Source organism: Sturnus vulgaris, chromosome 15, assembly GCF_052056855.1.
Source record: "Sturnus vulgaris isolate bStuVul1 chromosome 15, bStuVul1.hap1, whole genome shotgun sequence".
Taxonomy (NCBI): domain Eukaryota; kingdom Metazoa; phylum Chordata; class Aves; order Passeriformes; family Sturnidae; genus Sturnus; species Sturnus vulgaris.
In genome coordinates this window covers 8,373,386-8,399,575 of record NC_142257.1, presented here as the reverse complement: position 1 = coordinate 8,399,575, position 26,190 = coordinate 8,373,386, and the positions used below count along the sequence as shown (strand labels likewise).

Sequence of the window (26,190 nt, the reverse complement as noted above, 5' to 3'; positions counted from 1 at the left end):
TGTCAGTACAACATTTTATTAGATTTATTAAAAGTATTTGTTGATGAAACATACCACTAGCAATTACTTCCTTGGGCACATTACACCAAAGGAGGGAGCACTAGAAGTTGTTAAAGTACAAGCAGAACTTGGGGCTTTTTCTTTTCATGTGTGTGGAAGGAGCCAGCATTGAGTGACAGAAGACAATGTCCTTATTAATAAGCTTCTACATTAAAATTACAGCAGAAACACGTGGAGAAAGAAGCAGCAGTGAGTCGACTGTGACTTGTGTACTTTGAGTTACCGTGTCAGTAATGATGGATGGAGCAAACAATAAAATTTGACCAGTCAGGTTATGCTTCTGAGGCTAGAAGCCTTAAGGCATTTGTAATTGGCTTCAGCCAGTATGTTAATGTAGGTTGTTTGGAAAATTAGATTATTTGAGTGATACAGGCTGGTTTGCATTTTTAGTATTCAAAAGAAAAGCCTAGAAACTCAAAGGGACTGAAGTCATAAGGCTTGCTCTTTGTAAGCTGCCTGTTGTGCCTGTATAACAGAGCAGGCAGAGGAGTAGTTTTCAGATGAGATGTTCACAGTGTGTAGAAAATGAATTATTTTAAATGATTTTGTGGGGCATAATTCTTAAACAGTGTGTGGGAGGTGCAATGCACATAGTTTCCATTACACACATAAATCTCATTATTATCTTCTTTATATTCTACATCATGCTCAAATGTACCCCTGTAGTATAACAGGACTAGAAAACACTTCTTGGCATTGACATTACTCAGGGATTCGTCAGTGTGGCATGAAGTGCTTAAGTGAACACATTTCTCATAGCTGAAAAAATCTGTGCAGTGTAAATGCACAACTAAAGTGGGTTTTAAATAGCTGTGCATAAAGTAATTCCATCATATTAAATATGTTCAGTTGGTGTTAGATCACTTTGATATTATACACATAATAGTGAGGAGATACTGCGATAGTAGTTGCAAATAGAATGATGTGCATATTTTCCAGTGAAAGCATTTTATAGCATAATGTCAGTCTAAGCTCCCAGAGGTTTTATCAAAATCAGTATTCTGAACTTTCACTGAATCTAAGACAAAATTCACAGAGAAATGTCTCTTCACCCTCAAAATATTTGTCCCTTGGGCTGGAAATCAGCTGAGAACCTGCCAAATGATAACTTGTATGTTGACATTTCTTCCTGAAAGATAGGGAGTGGCTGGGGGGGGGGGGGGTAGGGGTGGTGGGCTGTGTGGGTTTTTGTTTGGTTTGGGTTTTTTTGTTGGGGTTTTGTTAAAGTGAAGTGGTGGAGGTGGGACAGAGTGCTCCAACGTGGAGTCATCCAGATTACCTTTTGGTAGTACTGTAAGGATTGGGCCATTTCTAGAGGGTTTTGTCTTTTCCTTCAAGAGCTATTCAAATCCTCTTCTCCATTTTGCCCTCCCTATACCTCCATGTACTCTGCTTTAAAGTGTTTAGTCCTTCAAAGAAGAGGAAATAACAGGAGGGAGTTTTGATTGTGGAGGGGACCTGGGAGCACTGCAGAGGATGTTTAAGGTGGTTTTGGACTGATGGTCTTAGGAGAGGATCTGTGGGAAGGACGAAAAACAGTGCTGAGAATATTAAAGTGGAAGAAAAAGACATAGGGAACATTAATTCATAGAGAAATTGGACTCCATTTCACTGTTTGCAGAAAAACTTGAACAAACTGGGCCTGTGCCCAGTCATGGCAATTAGATGATACAAGTGGAATTCTTTGACTCACTAGGGGTTTTCTTCCCAGAGGTAATACTGTACAAAACAGAAACAGAGAGCTCAACTAGTTGCCTTCCCTTCAGCCAAGATACTTTCATCATAAGTAGAGGGAGAGCAGCAACAAGAATTTAAAATGCATGTAGTCATACTTTTTAATTTTTGTTTCCACATGCTTTGGATTGTTCTCCAATGATCTGTACTCTTATTTTAGCCATTTTAATGTGTTACAGAGAGAAGTAAGTACGTAAGGAGAAAGAATATTGTATTTTTTAATGTGATCGTTCTAGTTTGCTGTAATGTAATCCTAGTATAAGTGGAGTTCTGCTGTAAATATACTTTTATAATTTTTCCTAGGAGAAAAAGGTGTATGTTTTGTTACATGTGTTTGAGAGTGGCAGATATTTTCTTTATTAATCCAAGTTATGTCTTCATTGTTGTTAGCTATTCAAACTGAGACGAGAATGTGAAGTGGGTCATTTTGGGTCTTGGCTATACTCACTTTTTCTTGCAGGAGATCTTGATGAAAAGGTAGGGAAATAAAGGAGAGATGGAAGTTGCCAAGTTTCGGTTTCAGCAGTGCTGGTTGTGAGATCTCAGTATGAATTTCTGCAGCTGCATAAACCAGATATATCAAAAGTGCTATGGTAACCTGCACCGTCAGGTAAAAACCCTAACTTTATAAAAATGACTGAGATGCTGGAAAGAAAGGACCATGTCTTTTAAAAGAAAATGTCTTTTAAAGAAAAGTTTCTTTAGGTAGCACAGACAGGGTAAGGAGCCTTTAGAAAGTTCAGCGTTTGAATGGAGATGGTGGTGGCTTTTTTCAGCAGCCACAGCCCTGTGTTCATCTGCATTGCATGACGAGCTTTAAAATGTAAGATATTATTAATAGAATAGCAGAGGCTTTCACAGGCGAGATGGCAAAGTTATTCAAGCTGTCTCTTCCAATTCCTGTGTGGGATAGAAAAGACAAGAAATCTTCATAGGATGCAGCTCTAATCTAGGTTTCTGCCCAGCCTGGCAGAGTTAACCCTGCAGGACCTCTGCAAATAGTTCTCATGTCTTGGGGCAGTACATGGCAGCAGCACACAAATTCTCCCTGCTGGATTGTCTCTCCTGCAAATTATATCCACCCCTCCCTGAGCTCTTGAGGGTGAACTGAAATTCCTGATGGGGCTCAATCAGCAGGGGAATATTTTTGTCCTATTCTTGCATGTCTATCTGCAGCTGTGCACCACATGGTCCTTGAAAATTGGCCTGCAGTTTTAATATTTTATATTGAGACACAGAATTCCTTTTCGTGCAGACATGTAATCACACCATGTAATGCATCTTGTCTTCCATCATGTACTATTTGGCTTTAGATGAATCTTTTAGGGTTTATTTTTCTCTATTATACACGGGCTAACTGAAGTGTTAGGTTAGTCCCAGCTGAGCAGAGAGCTGGAATCTGGCTATTTTTTAGTAAGTCAGTAGCTGTCCTTCTCCCACATGTGGTAAAGCATATCTTTCTCACACCTCCCTGGCTTAGAATGACACAGCAAAATGTTTGGCTGTAAATGTGCTGGAGTAGCTCTCTCTCCATCAAGCTTAAGGAGGAGATCCGATTTGAAGACTTGAAGTTGAATTTCCAGTTGCAGATCCAAACAAAATTACATCCTTGAAGCAGCCCCCCGTGGAGTGTGGGATGCTCTCCCCTAGCATTGCAGCTCCCTTTGGAGGCTGAGGCAGTGTGCAGCACCTTGAATTTGGGCAGGTGCAGGTGCCAAGTGCTTTGCTGTGAGAGGATATCCAAGGATGGAGATCATTATATTTTTATAGCCAACAGAAGCACATGGGAGTGAGTGGACTCGACAGTGAAATAAACAGAACATTCAAAGGAAAAGTTAAAACTGCTTGTGTTCCAACATATTTTAAACTTCAAATACGTTTATAATCACTTATTTAGGTTCTCAAACCAGTGGTGTCCTCACACCTGTAGTCATGCTTAGATATGTGTACTGTGCTTCCACCTTCCACTCAAAAGTGCTTACACTTTTGAGTAAGATTCAGTGCATAAATAACTTGCAAGACTTGTTGACACAGGTTGTAATCAACAGCCAATTCTTGGGTTTTGTGGGCCACATTTTGATTTTGACCTAACTCTAACAGACTTGTAAATGGAAGTTCACAAATAAAACAGGCTCAAATTGTTACCTACTTCTTTTAGCTGCCTCTCTAAAAGTAACAAATCCAGTTAATCAATGGGATTAATTATCTGTGGAAATGACGTCATTACCAAGCAAAAGCAACACGAGGACTATCTACACATTTCAAGCAGAATATCAAAAGATATAAAATTGAAACCTACAGAAAGTACAAAGTAATTAATTTCATTCACAGGTGTTCTTACTGGGGACTGTGGATGCACTGTTTGAAACAACCTGTCTTATTAAATACCAATTAGATTAGATAAACTTTTAAAAGCCTCCTATAAATAAAGTCCTCAACTTGTTAATGGACTTTTTTCCTCTTAACTTCAGAATTTCAAGTATTTTCAGGAATTTCTTGCTTTTCACACCAGTGAAAAGCTGCTTGATAGAAATTCCAATTCTAAAGTCACTGTGTTTAATATTCTCAAGAGAGATATGTCAGAGGCATCTGCCACCCAGGCAGTGATTGCTGCAACAAACTATGTGAAGTTTGAAGATATTTACAGATGAGAATGTAGCCAATTTAAATCACAGGGAGACTGAAATGGAAGATTCTTTCAGCTGCTGTGCTGCACTAGGCTGGGCACCAATCCTGGGACCATCTGATGGTGCACATCATGACCAACTGCTGCTGAAGTTGGTATCAAAAGCTTTCAGTTCAAAAAATAAATAAACAGTAGCAAATGACTGGTCAAAGCTTCTGTGAGGGGATAGAAGAAGAATGCTAGCCTGTATGAAGACCTCTATTTTCAAATCTGAAATTTGTCATCATTAAGCCTATGTAGAAGGGTTAGTGCCAGAAGTATGTTTTATTACTTAAATCTATCTTGCACAAGCAACACTGAGCAAGGAAAACCCTTTTGAGTTATATAACTCTTTGATGGGATGCCTTAAGGTCTTTCTTTTTAAGCCAGTAAATTCTCAACCAGTAATTTAAAGTCCTTTTCCTTAAATCTAAAAGCATGTTCTAAATCCTGCTGTATTTAGTTTGAGCACTTACCAGATAGGCCTGATCCTGTATTTCCAGACAGAGTGACATCACCTGCAGGCACTCAGACTTGCATTTTGACACACATTTTGCCTTCTGGGAGGCAGCTCACCAGCCAGATAAGAAATGGGGTAAACAGGAAACAGAGTGAAGGCTTGGGCACCTGCAGGAGGCACCACCATGTGTGCTGGCCAGGGATGTGTGAGCCCTTAAACCTTCAGGCATAGCATGTTCAGTGTTTTGACCTGCTGGAAGTTGTCAGTGTGACTAATCCAACACACTTTAACCAGTTGGTTTTTCCAGACCCTGGAATTCCCACCATCTGTGCATCAGAGCTGGAGTGGGACTCTGCACCCATCCACAAGGGAAGGCATGAGCAACCGTTTTGGGTTTAGACATGCACGTTTTCTTTGGTTTTGATGGGGTATCAGTGCTTTTGCTGAAGCTGTTGTGTAGATGCTGGTGCTTAACAAAGGGGTCAGGTGGGGACACTTCAGTCTTCAGAGATGTTTGTGTACTTTCTTTGCAGCAGTAATTTTACTTACAGGAGCGACTGAATCCAGTCTTGCAGCTCTAAGTGTTCTGGTGATGCCAGAAGATATGGGCTGCAGGCTGAGGGCAGTTAACTGTTATGTTTTCACTTAGCTGTTTCTTTGGACCATATAGTGTCTATAAAAATAAAAAGAAGCTGTTCCTCGGGAAATGAAAGTAGGAAATAAGGCAGGTAAAGATTAATTCAGGGGACCTTTATGGACCAAGAATGTTGTGAGCTTATGTGGTCATACACAGAGATAGCTTTTGCTGTCAAATACAATGAAATATTTGATAAATGCTAGATTGGTAAAATGAATAATATATAAATAGATGGCTGCAACAAGAGGTTAGGATTAAGAATACCTGAATATGATCTGCAGTAAATAGCTTCCATCTGGCTAAGAGCTCACAGCATTAAAAAATATAGTAACAAGAGATGTTCTCTTGCCATTATTCAATTAGCTCTGTGCAATTAGCAGGAAAGGCAGTCAGGATTTTTGAGGCACAAAGTCCATTGGTTGGAGCCATAAACTGAGACTTCAAAAGTGCCCAATGCACTACTCTGAAAGCAATGCTGTGATCCCAGGGGTATTTGCCATAGATTTGCTCATTGATGGTGAAATATAGGTTGATAAGTTTGTTAGGTTTTTAGTCAGCTTTGTCAGACTACTGCAGTGATAAAGTATGAATGATACAGGGGTTTAGGGGAGGCAATAGCTGTAAATCAGGAGTGAAGGGTGAAAAACTCTCTTAGATTTACAGGTGAGTGTGAATCATATTTTTTCTGCGGTCATAAATTTGGCATTATTATCTAAATTTCAGCTCTTTCTGTTTGTTGATTCTATTAGAATAGTTTTCAGACCTAAATCATAACTGCAAAATAGTAGGAGGTGTTTTTGAGCAACATCCAGGCTGATCTGTGACTAAAGAATAGCAATTTTATTGGCTGGAAAAGTAATGTGAGAAGAATTCTTCATATAGGTCTGTGTGGAACAACACCACAGGCTGATGCAACACAGTATTTGAATAATGGTCAGCAATAGTTTCCTGGTATTTCAGCCTTAAATCTCATTCATTCTGGTTTTCTCTTAGTTTAACTTAGAGCATTTATTTTCTGTAAATAGACAGTTGCTGTAAAGTTATGGGATTTTTCTTCTCTTTATAACTAATGAAAAAATTGACTCTAAGTCTAGTTTTTGTCATTGTTTCCATTTTCTTTAATGGGAAGTATTTTTAATTAGTGTTTTTCTTTTGATGTATTCTCATAAACCTTTCCGTGTCATCTGTGTGAGTGAGCCCACAGCACAGAATGTGAAAGCTTGGACTAAGTCTTGTGACTTTCAAAGCACTGAAGTTTATAAACTTCTGTAAAGTGACTTAGAAGAAATCTTTCTTCATTACCCATGGTCATCTCCACAGTGATGTGATCTCCACAGTGAAACCCAGTCCATCATTATCTTAACTGACACCACCTAATTCTTCTTCAGAGAAGGCACTGCAACTCCAGCATTATATCTCACAGTCTACCAGTCAATTGAGTGACCCACTTACAGCTACCTTTGGAAGAGAATCTGAGATGCAAGCTGACACTGGAACTCCTCCAGTATTTTCTTCCCTTGGGCAAAAATCCTCAAGACTAAGCATACACTGTGCTTTAAGGGTGGCAGATCACTCTGTGGGATTTATTGCTTTGTTAATATGCTTAAGACATTATCTGTCATTGTAGGAGCTGGGAGCACTGTCTGGGGTTTTCTGTTCATTGTTCTTCTCTGGCTTTCTTATTTTACAGCTTTATCTTTGGGCTGTATCCTGGGTTTGGGAGAGAATCAGTTTCCACCTAAGTCTGATATGCTTCAAGCCTTCTGTTTCCTCTCTATCAACAGTCATTTCCCTGCTTCTGCTCAGCTCCAGGATGCCACTTTTACAAATTTAAAAAGTTAATCCTTTGACTTTCCTGACAGGCTCTTCTGGATGCGTGGTTTAAGTTTTAGTGACTTCAGTTTCACCTCTGTTTGCATGATTTTGAGATGGTGAAGAGAAAGGAAAGTTCCTTTCCTATTCCTACTTCCCTCTAATCAGGTAGTCCTCTTGATTTTCGGTTTTCTTTTCTCTCCTATTTTGAACAGAGCTCTGTATCTGTAAATGGAGTCTGCCCATGCCCTGCCCCAGCCTCCTCAGAGCTGCACTAAACAACCAGCCATTTCTCTCAGTGAGAGAAAATTATCAAAAAGTTGTCTCCACTTCTACCTCTATTTCCGTTTCATCTCAGGGCACAAGACACTTGGCCGTAAGATCAAAACATTTTTTAATACGGGTTTTATATTTAATAGCCAAATGCTTTCTTCTTACTGGGCATCACCTTCATTGTGGGAGCAGGGTAGAGACTGGGGGATGAGCCGAGCAGTCCTGCATCATTACACAGAGGATATGCTGTGGATATAAAAAGCAGCAATGAATGCAGGGCAAGCATTATCCTTAGCATATCCAGGAGGCCAGGAAGGAAAGGCAGTTTTATAATTCATGTTGGGTGCCCTTGCCGCTGATTGTGAATTTAGTCTTGATCTTGGCAAATCAGTCACACTTAAAGAGTGACAGGGAAATGTAGCACTGTTGACAGCCTGTATTGTGAATATTTTTGAGGTCTTGGCTAAAGCACAGTCCTAGCCCAAAATATAGGCTCAAGGCCTTGCTATACAGGCACTCTTGTCAGGGGCAATTGTGACAATCTAATCTTTCTTAAATTAAATATTTTTTCTATCGAGGGAGTTGTGCAAATCCGTCATGTCCTCTCAGTTTCCAGCCATCAGCCTGGGCATTGCTCGGGGATGGATTTCCTTGGTGATCCCATGCACAGGGCTGCAGTTGCCTTCTGCACACTGCTGTAGTCCTTCAGCATCATTCAGACAGCACAGTTCACCCATTCTCATCTCATTTTTAAACTAAATGATCCTGATCATGTTTCCTCAGCACCTTCGAGGGGAGCCCTCCCTGCTGAGATGAGACAACCAAGAGACCAGGAGGATGTGTAAGAGTGACAAGGTCTTCACCCATCTCGCTGTCCAAGCTGTGGTCAGAATGAGAAGGGACTGACACCTTTCCTGAAGGATGGAGGCCAATTCTCACTGGCTTGTTAAATGTGTCCCCATGGAAGTAAGGGCTCAGAGCCCCTACCACGCTCTCCAGGGCACACAAGTGGGTGCTGCAAAGATGAACTCTACAGTCATTAAGTGATTGATTTAAAGCAATACAGCAACTCTTTATTTCAGATATTCTTCTCATAGCACCTTCAGCCAGTGTACCAAATACTGCCAATCGAAATATTTACATTATTTTCAACATTTTAATGCAATTAATTCTCCAGTATGTGTATATAGGCATCCTGTTGATAGTGAATAGCTGAAGTAGGTCAATTTATGCTTCTATCTTCAGCAATGTTCCCCTGTCAAAATACTCAGTCTCCATAATATTCAGGAGAAAAATTATCTGCTAAAATTGCAAGTGAAGCTTCAAATGCTGAAGTTGGCCTTTCTGGTACCTGTGCAAAGGAAAGACAAGGAGTCCTATGAGAGAATGAGTCTGGAGTCTGGGAATCATGTAGAAACCCAGCCTGAGAATTAAGCGTCTGTTTCAGGCATTAAATGTCTGCAGGTCAGGTAGATCAAACCTCGTTTGGGCACTTGTTATCAGTCATTGTGAGCACTAATTCTGAGCTGCAGTCACTTATCAGCTGGACTGGCCTCGCTTTCCTTGGTTCTTTGGGGAGCTGGACCCTTTCCAAACCCAGATGAGAAAGGTAAGTCTGTAGTGTCTGTCCAAGGCACTTTGCAGTGCTTGGCCAGTGCTACCTCTAGGACCCAGTTTTCCAGCCTCTTGTCTGAGCAGGCACTAACGTTGAGCTTGGAGTTTCAATTGTAAAAGCAGGACTTGGGTAAAGATGCCTCAAGTCCTTCCATTTCAAAAGTGGCATCCTCTGGACTATTCGGGTACTGTGGCAGAAGCCACACACAGATTTTCTTCTACTGCAAGACGTCATTTTGAGGCTCAGTATGGCAGAACTCAAGAAACTGGTTCCAAAAAAAAAGCAGTCATCTCTGACTTTGAATTTGGTGAGCTTCAGTAGGAATTTGAATACTGTTACAATCTTCAAGAGAGGTGATGAATTGTCATTTAGAAATGTAATTTCTGAGTTCTATTTAAGGACATTCAGGAATGCTGCAGACCTGTGAGGGGGGGAAAAGGAAGGTTTTGCCTGGAACATCACAAGCAGCTGCGACCAGCTTTGAGCTCAGCCATTTGGAACAAATGGAACATTCACATAAATGGGGATAAGTGCACACACCCATAAATGAGTAACTAACTGGTCAACAAAATGTACAGTACTAGACATGAGAGCTTTGCTGTGTTATTCTAAGAAATAGCTCTTTCAAAGGGAGTTTAAATAAATCTCTTGCTGACGAAAGCAGTTCAAATATCAATGGTATATAACTGGCTGTTTGATACTATGTGAAAAATACTCATTTATTATCTAGCTGGATCTTTTGGTTCTTGAACTGTTTATATTTTGGGGAAAAAAATCTTAGTTTAATGGGCTGAATCCCCTTCGAAAGGGTAAAGTTATTCTTCCAATGTTTTTCATGGACTTCTGAAGCACTAAAATAGGACTTCAAACTGTAGTTTTACTTAGCCTTCTGTGGGGGTAATCTTTAGCAGCAACATTCTTGTATTCTTTTTTGCTCAGTCCTGTAATATTACACAGAAGCAGGAATAGATGTCATTTTCCAGTGCCAAAGGGTCTACTAATATTTATGAGGTCATTGTACTTGTCATGGCAGGAAAATATTTTTAATCTTCTGGAGCCTTAGAATTCTTTGGGAGGAGATAACATATAAGTTTTGCTAATAAGCTTCAGTCGTGCTTGATGAATTTATACTGGCAAATAAAAAGATGTATGCCACAAACCTTATCTGCCCAGTGGCCATCTGGAGACTGAGAATATATTAGCCCTAATATTTAGTAATTTTGCTAATGTCCAGACTATGACCCACACTACAGTCCTACTTTATGGTTTTCTTAAAGTAAAATTGTTGGATTTTAAGTTGGTATGTTAAATGGAGAAAAACTGAGGAGTTTTGACCTGTTCGTGTGGTTCATTATGTGCAGCTGTTAGCAGAAAGGAAGGGGAAACTTTTGCTTTTCTAAAACTCATGTAGCAATTCAGCTGTAAGGCTTAGGGGCTGCTTTCACTGAATGTGTGGCTCATGGGTTTTTCCAACTTGAAATCGTTTGGTTCCAACCATTCCTTTGGCTAGGAGACAACAGTTTTATTACCAGTCCTAGTGCCATTCAGTGCCATGCTGAGTTAATGCAGGTACAACTGTGAGACTTGCAAAGAACCTGTTTAGTAGTCTGAAAACCACGGGTTTGTGGAGAATGTTGACTTGCTTGTTGATTTACATTTAAAGCAAGTAGTGGATTGTGACAGGGCATCTGTGGGCATCTGACACAGGGTCTGAGCACTACTTTACTTGGTCAAGAGAGGTATTTAAGAAAAGCAAAGCTGCTTTATGAGACTTAATTTTCAGCAGCTGGGAAATAAACAAAAGTCTGAAAAGAAACCCTGTATTTGAGTATAGGTTTAGTACTCTTATCTGGTTAATTGGGTGTTGTCATCTCTGGATTTAAATAGCATTGCTCCCTTAGAACATCCCATTATATTTTCTGCTGGTGCAGAGCATTTGATATTTCCTGCTGCAGGATTGGCTGCACTTGATCAGTACTGTGTTTTTATACCTTTATACATACACAGGACTTTGACGCCTTTGTGGATGAAAGGAGTCATATAAATGGTAATTTTATTGCATAATTGTCTTACTGAATATTTTTCAAAAGAATGTTTAGGGGGATAGATGTAGTACATCAGGCAATTAATCATTCCAGTCAATTAAACAACTTTGGGATTTTTTTAAGGATTAACAAGTATTTTCTGGTGTTTATAGAACATTCAGTTTTTCTCTCACAAAGCCTACTTGAATACAAATATTTATTCCTTACCTTGTATTGCATCAAGGTTGCATCTTCTCATTAGAAATGCCCACAAAGTTATAGAGTTTTTTAAGAAATTTACTGCCCTGGCCTATGGTAAGAGTAGTATGTTAATTGTGAAGGGTTATATTTAGGAGATATGTATGCAATAGAATATTGTATTAGAATTACAAAAATGCTAAAGCTTTGGAGGAAGTTCTTCAAGACTTTAGATTTCTTCAAAGTCTATGACCTTTTCTTCTGCTCCCTTAGGGACAGATGCCAAAGCTATTCAGACAGTCTCACTTTTGAACTCACTGGAGTAGCAAAGCTGAAATAAAACATGTTGTAAATTAGAATTTTTTGTTTCTTATTATGTGCTTCATTAAACTAGAGGGGTTTTTTTTACATGATCATTTGTCATCTCCATGTCAGATTTCTTGAAAAACACGTCAAATTAACGGGACATGTTTAATGCATTCTTGACAGAAAGGTTAATGAGAATTCAGAAGGCAGCAAGAAGGAAAATAATACATAGATGAAAACTACATGGAAGCAAAGGAAGTTGTAATTTGGCTCATCTTAAACAGTGGCATTTACTTATTCTGCAGTGACTGAAATTTAAAATGTGTTGAACAATTCCCTCCTTTGATAATACCCAGTGTTCTTTGTCAGTTCATAGTGCAGAAGACCTAGAAGATGGGTGCCCACTGGTTGAATTATTTTGCCAAAAAATGTTTGCATGTTTGGAAGGGAAAATGATTTCTGTATCTTGATCACTTCCTGGGGAGAGTGAGTGCTAGTTTATGGCTGCTGCTTTCTCCCATCACTACCCTTGTTTAGGCCAGCCCAGTTAGTCAGAGGACTGAGAAGGGGCATGGGACAGGGAAGCCTTTGGCTTCCTTGCACTTAACCCTGACACCTCCAGAACCTGCATTTTTATATGGCTTATGGAAAATTCCCAGAAGTTCCTATGCCTGTCCCTAAAGCTGCAACAATTTTAATTGAAGGGGATGATCAAAGCGTAAAGCAACAAAGTTTGAGCAGCTCTGTGTCCTTGAGCTGCCTGTGGCTGGCGACCTGCCCTGTGCCGCGAATGCTTCTGGGCAAGAACACGCCCTTAGAAAGGGAAGAAAGCAATAAGTGAGGATTGCAAATACAGTATTTGTTCTTTTTGGGAAACTACCAATCTTGATGATGGTAATCACAGGTCTGATTTTCTAACTTGATTAGAATCACAGTTGTGACTGCCAAATCAACCAAATTGGCATGTGATGGTCGGAACTTAAAAACCCATCAATTACATACACTCCTGCACTAAGGACAACCTGATTGCTGCTGGTGTTAGTTCTAATTGCCTGTTGTACATTTGGTGTGTAAAACCAGTATTATTTTTTAAATTCTTGTTTCTGCAGTCAAGGTCAAAACAGGAGAAAGTTGTTCTTTACATGGTGAGTCATCTGATACAGTTCAAGCACTGGAAGTTGTGTTCTTGGCAGGAAGAGGAAACAAGATCTTAGAGTTTATTGCACCAAGTTGCAGCTCATTATGCAAGCTTAAATACAAACATCATTTGCAGTAATTTAATTACCTTGCTTGTTCCAAGCTCTATGCCTGCATTCAGTTAACCTGTAAAATTCCTTATTCCAGTATTCCAGTGATGTGATGTAATGGTTGTAAAAAAAAAAAAAAACAAAGGGGAGGGATTAGCTGCTTTTGGCTAACTGGCTTGTAAGGGACATATATTTCAGGATTTTTTTCCCTTAATGCATGGGCTCAAGAGGGAACAATGCCTGAGGTGCTTCAAAGTCATCTTAAATGGTCTCTGACTTTTCTGAGAAGTGCCAGCCTTGTAGCATAGGAGAAGGACTTTTATTCTTTTGGTTTCAGAATTCATATTTTGAGCTTTTCCTAGCAAACAGCTTATTTGAGCCATTTGAAACATCAAAGGAGGTGTTGCTTGGCTTGCGTACATCTTTAATTTAAAGTAGATTTATTAAAGGCCAAAACAGGATAATACTGCAAAAGGATTAGCTGTGGTTACTTGATTTCTGAGCAAACAGACTAATTCTGCTTTCTTTGTATGGGTGTTTTCACAGCAAGTCCATTCAGTGAGCCTGTGGTTTGGTTTTCCAATTTTTTTTTTTTTAGTTTCTTGTTGTTTCTATTGTGTTCTTTAGAAATCAGAAACGTTGCTGAAAGCTTTAACTTCAAAGCTTAAGCCTGCTTACTCTCCCTTGGTTGCTATGCTCCAAAAGACATTCCTAAAGCTTCTTTGCTAGTAACTGTCAAATGTTTTGTTTCAGCGCTTGTCTTAGTATTGGAGATTCAGTTTGGCTTTTGTTTTGATTACAAAATAAAAATTCTGAGAAGTCAATTAAAAAGCAGGCTGGAATTCTTAGGACTTCAGTCTTATTGCTAGTCTGAAACCAACCAGAGCAGGGGTACTGCAGGATGCTGAGTATTTTATATTTGTACTTACACTTCAGATTTGCCCTGTCTGTAATCAACAGACAAAATCTCTCTGAGAACTGAAAGTTTGCCGGATACTGTACATTTCATACATCCATAACAAGGAATTACCACTGCTGGGCTAATGGTCAGTGAAATTGGGGCAAACCTACTGCGAGCTAGTCCATCTAATAGATGTAATGGATAGGATGGGATAACTATTCTAGAGAAGAGGATTGGCTTCCTGAAATCTATTATCAGGGAGTAAGGAGCAACTTGGGAACAGAAAAACTCAGACTGGCTTTTACCTCTCACATGCAAAGACAATGTTTAATTAGAAAAAGATGACACATTTGAAAACCAAGCATGCATGCTGGAAGACTGATGTTTCCAGTTTTGCAGAGGGACTTCAGGACTTGGTGGTATGACTGGCCTATGACTGGCAGCACAAATGAACTCCTGAGTTTGCTGCTTACTGCACCACCAAGTTGTCAAAAAAGCCAGGGTGCACTTTTACTGTATCTCCATCCTTTTCTCCCACCATTTTCCAGAAAAAAAGTGCAGTGAGTTCTAAGAAATCATTGCTAGTGCAGGATGTACAAGCTCTGAAGCCCAGAGTACAGCACTTGGTCTGACCCTTGTTCTCTGTCTCTCCTGGAGGCCCCCCAGGCCTTTTTCCACATGGATTATGAGATGTTTCCAGATACTTCCTCCTTCTCCCCAATAATTTTATAACAGAGGCCCTGGAAAGCACAAAAAACACATCACATAGAGTGATTTGGATTGTAAGAGAATTTAAAGAGCATCTTGTTATAACCCTTCCATGGGTGAGGACACCTGTCACTAGACCAGAGCGACATCCAACCTGGTCTTGAACAGGGATGGGCAAAACAAGGCTCAGTATTTGTGGCAAGGTTGCTAAAGAAGAAATGGGCAGCATAGAACCAATTTAAGACTAATTCACCAACATTTCAAGAGGGGAAGCAGGTGTAGTAGCAACTTTTCTTCGACTTTGATTTGTAAACTTAGATACAGCACAGAGAGGGTTGAGCTTATCCTGATATTATATTAGGACGTATCTGGACTTTTCCTGATATTCAGTCTGTACAGCCATAAATGGTCAGACTCCCATTCCCAATCACATCCTGTGGGGCATCAGACATCACAAAAGTAACTGCAAATATAGTACTAAATACTTTGCAATTACTGATTGATAGGAAGGGTTGATAGATTTTTGGGATGCTAAGATATTGCAATTGCATAAGAGCATTCAGGGAGCATGCCTACCCTTTATAGTGGTCACCAGCTGCTGCTTTTGGTCCAGGTATGGACAGATGGGTATAGGAATGACTGTGTAGATGGAGCATTGGCTCATCTGAAATCTAAATTGGTGTAGTCACCTGGCATAACTAAATTGCTGTGTTTATAATGTGATTGACTGGGTGGAGACCCTGTGCCTAGGGATCTGAATGTCTGGTGTTCCTTCCCTCTGCCATATGCGGGTGGTTGTTTAGCTGGTAACAGGAGCATCAGTGTGTGCACAGAGCCACAGATCGTTACCTCTTGATTATGTTCACGTTATCTGATGTGTTGTCTCCATGAGAGAAATTAAATTGCCTTTAGTAATTTGAAGCAAGTAAAAATGACAAATCATCGTTCTCGTGTGATCAGTAAATGGCTGCAGAATGAGAATGAGAATGCATCTCAATTACATGGCAAGTACATTTCAAGCAGCATTGATCACTCCAAATCTCCAATTGTTTTTCTGTGATTTTCTTTACTTTTAATCTAAGATGGCTTTGGTCTATTAAAGGGAAAAAAATGTAGCTTCGTTCCACTTTGAATAGTGCTATTAGCTATGAACTCTCAGCTCATGATTATGAGGAGTTAGAATAGGGAATAATTTCATAGAGACAAAAGCAATGCAATATAAATCTAGTAATGAAAGAAAACAAATTCAGTAGAAAAGTGATTTTTAAAGTCCGTATCTTGAGATATAGCAGACTAGTGTACTGGAAAGCAAAAACTCCCATATGCAGCTAGGAAATGCTCATCATCAGTGACCTGTCATGCAGCTCCTGCAGGGAGACAGCAGAATAGACATTTAGCAACAGGAAAAGCTTTTGTGACTGGATACAGAGTACAGAATATGGGATTGGATGACTGTGCATCATCTCCTCAGCACCTCAACTCTTGCATTTGTGCACAAGAACCAGCGGGTACAGCCCAGAATTGTGAGCATGGCCTTGGTATTCAAAAATGGTCACCAAAATCAAAGTGTCGTAGCCTTTGCATGATGTAACAGGAGGAGGATGGGAGGAGAGCAGGGTCGTTTGCAGATTTAAGCCAGGCTGCTGCTTTGGGTTAAATCTCAGTGAGAAGGGAGGATGGGTGTCTTTATTTATATAAAGGACCAAAGTGCTTTGTCTTCATTTCCCATTTAACTCACCGTGGTCTCATTAGCCAGTGAAGGAAGAGCTGAAATCAGCATTGCACAAATGTTTCAACTGACAAATTGATTCTTCTTTGTCAATTTTCAGCTCTGTTTGGTCTTCTCCAGTAAGGACCCAAAATTCTTACAAGATGATAAACCAACTGAGATATGCCCATACACACCCCTTAACCTTGGTGTTTCCAGAGCTGGCATCTAAATTACTTGCAAAAATAAGTTCAATTTCTTTATGATGCAGTAGATTTTGGTGCCTGGAACTATTTTCTTGTTTGTTCATAGAATGGGGAACCATTTGTTTTCATTGTCACATTGCATTAATAAATGGTCCCTTGAATGTCCTTCACCTACACATCCAGTATTGTGACTTTGAATGCCGTATCATCTAGCTCATGAAATCAACTGCATTTTTTAAAATTTTCTGCTTCGCATTGAGCTGACTGCCACTTGTTTCTTGGGGCAACGTGTTTTGTATTAAAACAGAATTTTGTGCTTCGGTGGTCTGTCCAGAAATCCCCAAATTAGCTGATTCTGCTCTGTCGGTAAGGGCAGTTTGCAGCAACTCGAGTACATGATCATTTGCTTAGTTTGCAGCCCTGCCAGTCAAACACTGAGATGGTTCAACATGCCTACAAGCAGTCATCTCTTCAACCATCAGTCACTTTGGAAAACATAACTTTGGTTCTTTTTTCTTCTTTTAATAAAATCTTTTAATATTTACCTTATGAATTATTTAATTTTATTTCTTTTTTTATTTATTAAGTCAAGGAATCTGCTTAGGAGCAGAGCTGACCCTCTATGGAGCAATCAAGCTCTATGTTTTCTAAAATCACTCTTTCTCTTTAGCTAATTAAAAGAAGGAGCTCCTCCTGTTCTCTTCCTCCTGAGAAGTTGAAGGCTATTTTTAGAGAGGTATATACAGTTCTAATTATAATGGAGAACCACAAAATACGCAATTAATGCCATCCTGAATTTGATGATTGCTGCCAATTGCAACTCAGCTTGTTCTTTTCTGGAGCCCAAGAATCAATTGTTTCTTCTTGGAAGATGAACCTTCTGACTTTCCTGTTGCTCTCAAGATGGTACTTCGTGTTTTAAATTTACATTGTAATAGTGAAAAACATGTAACTTTCTGATTGTGTATGGCTGGGATCTAACAAAGAAAGCAGCTAGATTTTTTTTTAATAATTAAAAAAATATTACATTTTAAAATCTTAAACCTGGCAATTCTAATCTTAAGGACCTGAGCCCTGTGCTTGGAGCACATGCAGCTGTTGATGTGACTGCCTGACTTATCCTGATATTTAAAGATTGCTGGGGTCTCATGCTTTCCTTCTGTTCCCTGGTAATTTTACTCAGAGGGCAAAGTCCTGCAGCTTTCCCTCATTAGAGCTGCAGGATTGCAGAGGGCAGAGCTGTGCAGTGTGTACCAATTTCTGGAGCTTTGCTCTGTGAGACTTTCTGCTATTACTGCATTTGGCTGCATAAATCTGTTCAGCCCATATTTAATATCAGTGGCTTGGAACCTGGGTCTCTTCTTGACCCTCCACCTGTTGTCTTTTTCCAGCAGATTATGAACCACCAGCCTGTCAGCTAAGTGTGCAGTAAGAGACATTCTCAAATATTTGTTGTTTACCTGAGATAGAATAAGGTCCTTCATGTCACCCCTTGCAGAGAGGAGAATTTCTGAGCCTATCAGCTATGACATCTGCTTCAAAGCTAGACTTTAGCACACATTTTAAAAAGGCTTTAATATGTATTTACACAATAGACTGGTTGTGTTAATTAGAGTTTATTCCACCACTGGTACGCATGCATAATTCCCATTAATATCAACACCAACTATGTATTCTCATATTCTCGTAAGCAGAACATAGCTCCTAATTAGAGCTCCAGGATTTTAACATATCTTTGTACAGCTTTTATTGCAAAGATTAAGTGCTGTGTGCTCACCTGGTAGCTATTTTAACAGGGAAAAAATGGTGGGTTATGGTTTGTTGGTTTTTTTTTCCCCAGCCTCCCTTTTATTTTTTTTGCAGTAGCACGAGCCAGTCCCATCTTGGAGCAGTGCATGTGCAGGAGGTCTGGCAGTGGGGAGCTTTACTCTGTGAGCAGAAGGGTGCCCAGAGAAATGAGATGACTGCAGCAGCTACCAACAGTGTTGATGTGGCCATGGAATAGCCATTAATGCTATCAGAAAGCCTGCCCAAATGGTCAGTCCTGGGGACAGAGCTTGGCCCATATTTTCAGTGCCCACCCTGCGGCGCTGTGTCCCAGGGCAGCCCTTCCCCTTCCAGCACCCAGGACAGGGGAGCTCTGGTTTGCAGAGCAGCAGAAAGGCAGCAGAACCCACGGCAGGGAGGGGAAGTGCTAAGGGACCACACAGCCCTGTCCTCAGCCCAGAGTCTGAGACTCACCTCAAGACTTCACATTAGTGTCTGGCTTTTTAATGAACACGAATTCATGTGGTTGACTGCTGTCTCTCAATCCTTATTTCAGGATTTCAGGTTTTACAGAGCCTGAAAAGTTTGGAGAATTCCCATTAAAATTTAATGCTTGTGTTCAGCAGGATGCAATGGGAGTGCACCATCTGACATTTCTTTTGGGATTTGTAGTAAAGATACTGAACCTTTTTTCATTGTGACAAGTTTTTAAAAAAACTCACACTTGATCTGAGTGTGTTCCAAATACTGTATTTTTTTTCCATCTGATGAAAACTGGAAGCAGAGGCTTATAAAGAAAATAGTGATAAGAGTCCCAGCTAAGGAAGCAATGGCAAGGACTGCTGTAAAGCTTGTAAACAAACAACCCCTCTCAAAGGGGTGTCTGAATTCCAATGGATTCTAATTATCTGCTAAGACAGATAGGTAGGAAACACTACTGATACCAAGAAACTCTGGACTAAAAATATATACATGCTATATATAATTTTAGGAAATTTTTGCTTCTGCCTGTGACTGCCACTGGGTAAAAGATAAGGTAGAAAATAATGAGCTTTTGTTATTTGTACGTGTAGTTTCGAAGTGACATATTGTGAGTGAACAAAAAGTGCACCATAAAGCAAACACTGCACTGAAATCATTCTTGGTGAAAATGTAAAAAGCCATAGGGTGCTGAAAATGCAGTGTCTTCCAGGCAAGAACACTGTTCAACAGCAGGTTTAGATTCACTGCCATTAATATGATGTAATATCTCAGGAGCTTAATGCTTAATTAGTATACTATAAAATTTAACCTCCTGTTTCAGTGTTCACTCTTTCTCAAACGAGACTTCATGTTTATCTTTGTCATGTATATTGTCTTCTAATTCCTATATACCCTCCTGTTTAATTCACATTAAATTAATGATAGAAGCAACAGAAGTTTGGAACCTAACACTTTCTCCTGTGACAGCAAGAAATTTTCAGTTACAGATTTTTGGCTCATGAATCAATCAGGAGCCGATCTTTGATGATCCTTGTGAGTTCCTTCCAGTTCAGGATACTCTATGATTTGATGCACTAAAATCAAAGGGGTTCTCAGAGAGCCTCCCCTGAGGAATCCCTGGGTAAAATAATCCTCCCCCCCTTCCCTGGAATTTGTTGTGGAGGCTGTGAGATTGCCCAGGGTACTGTGAGTGCTCTGTCTGTCCTCTCTGTGCCCGATGAACAGGAGCAATGCTGGGCACACAGGATGTCCCAGACCCCCCAGGACATTTGCAATTACACCTCAATTACACTGTTTTGCCACTGAAAGGTGCTGCCAGGACTTGGATATGCTGCTGTACCTGGCTGCATTTTAAGCAAATCCATGGTTTTCTTGTGTCAGGATGCAAAGCTCTTCATGACATTAATGCACTGGGCTGTACCAAGATATCCATGAAAACATTCAGTGTTCAAATATACCCCTTTTTAAGAAAGATCATAGTAACTTATTTGACTGGATTACTTACAGGCTAGATCAAAACCTGGCTGCCAGAAGTTGAAAGCCAGAATAAAGGAAGAGATACACTGTTTTATTGTATCATTAAAAAATTCTAGATTCTCCTCTGGCAGGGACTGGAGGCTGTAGACTAACAGACAAGAATAAAATAGCTAGGAATAAATTTTATGTAGCTATTTTCTTTCTCCCTCAAATGTGAATGCTTATGCAAAACACATTGCTGTAGATTCACTGACAATAAAGAGGGAATCATTATACGAGTAGTGGATTCTCAGGGGAACACTTTAACCAAAACACACTCCGCAGTAATTTCCCACATCTTAGTTGAATAAATTAATTTATGAATTTTCCATGAATATGTTCAACCATTTCTCCCCTCATATACTTTATTGATCTCCATATACATTTAGCAACAAATAACAGAGCTGCTTTTCCATTTGCAGTAAAATAGCTTAAAGATGTTTATGTGGGCCTTGGGGTTCAGAGTAAACAAATGCAGTTCACACACCAGGGAGGCTGCAGAAAAATATAAAGCTTGCACGACCCAGAGAGCTCTGCTAGAGTAGCTCAGCAGAGTTGAGGCATATCCAATCATATCACTGGCAAAATGAGTCCCCTGAAATGAGAGGGACCGGCCCCAAACTGTGGGGCTGCTCCCACTGAGTCCTGTGCACTATCACTGCAAGGAGCTTTGTGACTCATGTCTGCAAAATGTATAATGTCCCTCTGGTGTGAAAGACTGAGAGTTTTTCCAAATACTGCATATCATTTTATAGTCCATGGTCTGGAGAAAGCCAGCAGGCTCCTTAAAGGCTGTAGATCCAGTGGCAGAATAATCCAAAAAGTCATTATTGCTCTACACGATATCCTCTGTGGCCACTCTGCCTCTGAATATCGCTTAGTGAGGCTTAGGCAAAGTCATTAAATCCAAAGTTGAGCTACTCGTGTAGGTTATTACAGTGGGTAAGCACACCATCATATGCAAAGATACCTCCATGTTTTCCTTTAGGGAAGGAATAAAGAGTTACATACAGTGATTAGGTGTTGAAAAGTAATTCTTATTATACTAATTTAATATTTTAAATGAAGAAGTTCTTGAATCTTCATCCACCAACACCAAACATCCCAAACAAGCATGGTGGGAATATGATATGGTTAATCATGGGTGTAAACTTACTCACATGTGACTGCAGCATTGTGATCTTCAAGCTGGGCTCTTCTTGCCCTCAGATAATACAACATGTTTAAGCAGTTTCTTTTTTTTGGTTTATGTTAAGCTTTTTGGTTGTCAGTTTTATCAATCATATGGAAAACTGAGGAGAAACTTGCCTTGATGTTTCTAAGTGTAAAGTTCTTCCTTTCTTAGCTGCACGTAATAACGGGCTTGAAATAGGCTGGGGCCATCTTAAAGGTTGGTATTTGAAGTATAATTGCTAATGCTTAGATACATAATTTACATTTATTATCATACTAAAATATGTAAGTAGTTGATGTTCTGTAAGGGATTAAATTATCAACTCCAGCTGCAGGAAGAAGATTTACGTCTATTCTCAACAACACATTGACTATCCAAATATGTTGCAGAAAGTCATTGCCTTCAGGACTGCACTTGGTGTTGTCCTTTCTCCTGTTCTGCTTTCCTTCTGATGTGCTCTCTCTTGTCTTTGTACTCTGTGCAAAGTGTATTTATGGAACAAACAGTGGAAAAATAAGTACATATATTCCCTTCAGTCTTGTGATAAGTTGGTGAAAAATGCAGATTAAGCTTGCACACTTGCAAGTTTGTGTGTGGCCGTGCATTTTATAAATGAGAAGGGCAGGACATCACAAGAGAGCATAGAAGCATCCTGATGCATTGAAGTTGAGGATGGTGGGGGGACAGTGTCAACAGAATGGGACAGCATAATGGTCTCCTGCTGCTAGATTAAAGCTTGGGCAACAATGAGCTCTTTTAACAAAAACAAACACAGGCAAAGCCGAGATATTTGCAGGAGGTGTTTATCTTGTAACAACATCCTGCTCTGTTCTCTTGGCTTCTACTGTACCAGAATTACAGAGGATGATGCCGTGGGTTTCAGCAGTGGCTGGTGCCCAGTGAGCTCCAGTTGCCCACTGCAATCCTCCATGGTCATACATTGGTCTCAGGCTCTGTGTCCTTCAGCTGTGTCAAAACACATTGTGTCCCACTGTGTAAATATGGTGGCCTGCTTTTAAAAGAATCATAGAATTAATCTTCAATAAAACTCGGATCAAAGGGATTTTGCAACCCAGCATTCCCATTTTCCTTGGCAGGGGGCAGTCCCTGCAGGAAGGAGGTCCAGCCTGGGCACCACAGGCAACACTCCCCTGTGTATCAAAAGCCCTTGAATTCTGGTCTCATAAAAGCTTGAAGAAAACAAAAAATGGAGCTGAATTTGGTTCATTAGATATCAAGCCAAAGAGAACATTTGTGTTTCTGGTGTCCTGTTTTCTTTTACTTCATTTTATTACTGCATTAGTCCAGTGTCCAGCCAGCAGTGCTGCTGGGCACAGAATGGAGAAATACCCATGGGGCAGTCACTGAAGAGAGGACAACTACACAGGCACAAAGCTCTTGGAGGAAAGTCAGAACTAAGATGTAAGCAATGCAAGCAACAAAGGCTAGGAATAGTCAGTTATAAAAATATTTGCAGTAGAGACTGAAGTTTTCCAATCTATCCAATGCCATTACTGATAAGACAATTTCTCATTTAATCCACAGCTGCTATTTTATATCTTGTCCTAATTAGTATTCTTGCTTTTTTATGCTTCTAGTGCAAGATGGAGTTCCATGCATGTACTTCTGGCAAAACCATCACTGCTCGATGTGAAGGGCCCTGCCCTTGCCTGCCAGGACCTGAAAGTTTAAAACACAAGATGGAGAAGACTGGTAAGTTGAGATGTTAATTAAATCATGGCAGATAAATTGGCTCCTGGTATGTTTTTGGAAAAATGTAAGAAAGACTTTTCTTAACTGGTGTAGTTTCTATATAAGGGTTTCTGAGAAAGAGGTAAGGTGCAACGAAGCATTTTCTAAACAGTTAGTGCTTTCAAACACCTTAATTGCTGCAAAACTAGCTTCTACTTGAGAGAGTCTCATAGGAAAACTAAATTCTGGCTAATGAATCTCAATTTTAAATAAAAATATTTCAAATGAAAATATTGAAGAATTGTAAAAGAAAGCAGAAAAGAAAATATACTGCTTGATGGTTCATTATTTTGTGAGTTAAAAAAATCAGTAGACTGTTAACTAAAAAGTCATTTAAAATCACACATGTATTACATGTGATCTGAATTATCATTTTCATCTCCACAGTTATTAATATTAGCATTAGAAGGCAAATATATATTGACTATGGGCACAGACAGATGTGTCTGTGTTCATGTATAAATCTGTTTCAATAACGAAGTCATTGCAAACGATGCTGTGTCAAACTGAAGGTTGGAGTCTCAGCACAAATGGCCTTTTTCCCTGCCAGCTCTCTGATGAGTTCTCTCTGCAGCTCTGAAAGCCTGGTGAGCTCGTTCATTCCCCCGGGTCTTTTCCAAGGAAGCAAGCACCACCTGTCTCAGAGTGACCTCATCCAAAGGGAATCAGAAGAGACCGACTGAAATCAGAAGTCCAGCAGCAGGAGGGGAAGTGTCACAGCCAGGTTCTGTCTAAGAGTTTCCTCCCTGCTATAAGGAAAGCCCTTTGGAAGGAAAAAGTTGATTTCCCCTGGCTGTGGTTTCTTGGTACTAGTGCAGATGTTCTGGTGAGCTGGCACAATGAGCATGAGCCTGGGTTTAGGCCTGGTTTTGAGTCCTGCTGTCCCCCCTCTCAGGATTGTAGAAAGTGTAACTCACTGACTGCTGCTGGGCTCCTGCCTGTATTGGGAGCTCACAAAGCCAAAGTGGTGATCGGGCAGGGTTTGCTCTGTCATGTTGGGTAGTGAAATGTGTTTGTCTTGTGCGTCACATTGAGTATAACAAACAAGAAACTTTAACAGTGGTCTGTTGGACCCAAAATATTTCTGAACCTCTCTTCACTCTTTTTCCTCCCCACTGTGGACATGTTCTACAGGTAGCAGGCACAGAAACAGAGATAAAATGTTTAAACAACATTTCTGGTTAGTTCAGGCCCTGTCATCTCAGCTGAAAACACGGGTGATCCTTCTGGAGGTTCTCCCTGTACATACTTTATACTCTAGCACTGCACCAGTTTTCACATTAGGCCTCCATATACTTTCTAGAACAAGTGTTACTCCAGTTTGAAAATTCAAGTTTAATACCATTTTTTGAAAATTGCAGACATTTTTCTGCACAGCTCTCAAACTTTGACCAAGTGTTGTAGATGGCAGTGTTCTGAAATCAATATATAACTGTACTATTGCTTTGTGTGGCTTGAATCTTTTGGTTACAGAATGCCCACTGATAAATTGCCTTATTCATATTTTCCATTTCTTGTAGTCCTTATCAGGCTACAAGAAATATTTCTTTTTGTCTGCCCTTTCTATTTCTTTGCCCTTATCAGAAAGAGTATCAGATTAATAAATCTTCAGTGACATTTCAAGCTTACAATTTCATTCACACAAGAGAAAAAAGATTCTAATAACCCTTATCTTGATAAATGCAATTTGACAGGGTATATGTATTCTAAAACCCAGGCTTTTGTTTTGCCTGACTCAAACTTTAACTCCAGCCAACAAAGCATTAATTTAATGAATTGTGTGATCTGCAGAGCAACTTTCCTGAGGGCTTTTTCAAGAGGCCAGACTTGAATTAGCAATCTTCCTGCCCTAGCCCTGGTGACAAGGATATTATTATTATTATTACTATTATTATTATTATTAACTGAAATGTCCGCAAAAGGATTGGGAATTGAGAACCAAATAATCAATAACAAAGATGCTTTATAACTTGCTTTTCTCCTGGATCTTTAAATGTGCCAGTAACATTTCAGTTAAAGACTTCCTTTATCTTCCTCAGTCTCTTTTCTTCAGACATTGTCTCTTCAGTTGACCACTGAGTGCAATGGAGTCTCCAACTGAATATTTCAAAGTTTGTCAGTCTTCTAAGTGAGAAATGCTCCCAGGAGTTTCCATGAGAAAACATGAGTAAATTCTACACACCAGCATAAATTTTATTGGGGTGCAATTTTAGCAGCATCTGAACAGGGTTTGGAATTGTGTGTGTCTGCCCTTTGCAGCCTGGGGCCCAGCCAGCTTTCCATAGTGTATGAGAAAATTATGAACTCTAGTTGCTGACCACAAAAAAAAATTCCAGAGTGCACTGCTGCCTTTTGTAAGTTTCCTTTTTCTTCTGAACAAGGAGTGTCAGTTCGCTTTGGAGAAATAAGCCCCGACCAGTGGCTAAGGTGACACAGCAGTCCTGAGCTCACAGCTGGATTCAGTGATCTGAAAGGTGCAGCCTAAACCATCTGATGAAGCTGGGTGTGAGATGGGCAAGTCCATTCCTTGACAAAAGACTCCCAAAACCTGGCCAGGACAGCATTTCAGTGATCTCCTCTTCCTCAGATTGCCAAATCTCTGGGTTGGCAATGACTAGAATGTTGGTTATGTAGTATCTTAGTGTTTTCTCTAGTGTTCACACAAAATTATTTTATTTCCTCATATGCTACAATAATATCATTAATATTGCTGAATTAGCCTAAAAATCAGTAGTTTGATTTCTCACATTAAAATTCATGTGAAAAAGCTCTGCAGACCATGGGGATTCATTTTTGCTCCTTATTTAGTTGCCAGGCTTGTGAAGTGTAATGTTAAGTAGAAAATTATAGAGAGGTAAACCTCATGCCTTATACAGACATACCAGTGGAAAAATACTAAGGAGAATAACAGTGCAAGTGCTTCCAGCAAAATGGAAATGCAGCTC

General features: G+C 39.9%; 1 protein-coding gene across 1 annotated transcript in view; it reads left to right on the top strand.

Moving 5' to 3' along the window:
- Positions 1-26,190, top strand: part of SPOCK1 (SPARC (osteonectin), cwcv and kazal like domains proteoglycan 1) — a 277,014-nt gene that overhangs the window by 194,466 nt on the left and 56,358 nt on the right. Inside the window, exon 6 of the mRNA XM_014883430.2 lies at positions 23,092-23,206. Coding sequence (XP_014738916.1) covers positions 23,092-23,206 — 115 coding nt within the window. The remainder of the gene's footprint in view (positions 1-23,091; positions 23,207-26,190) is intronic.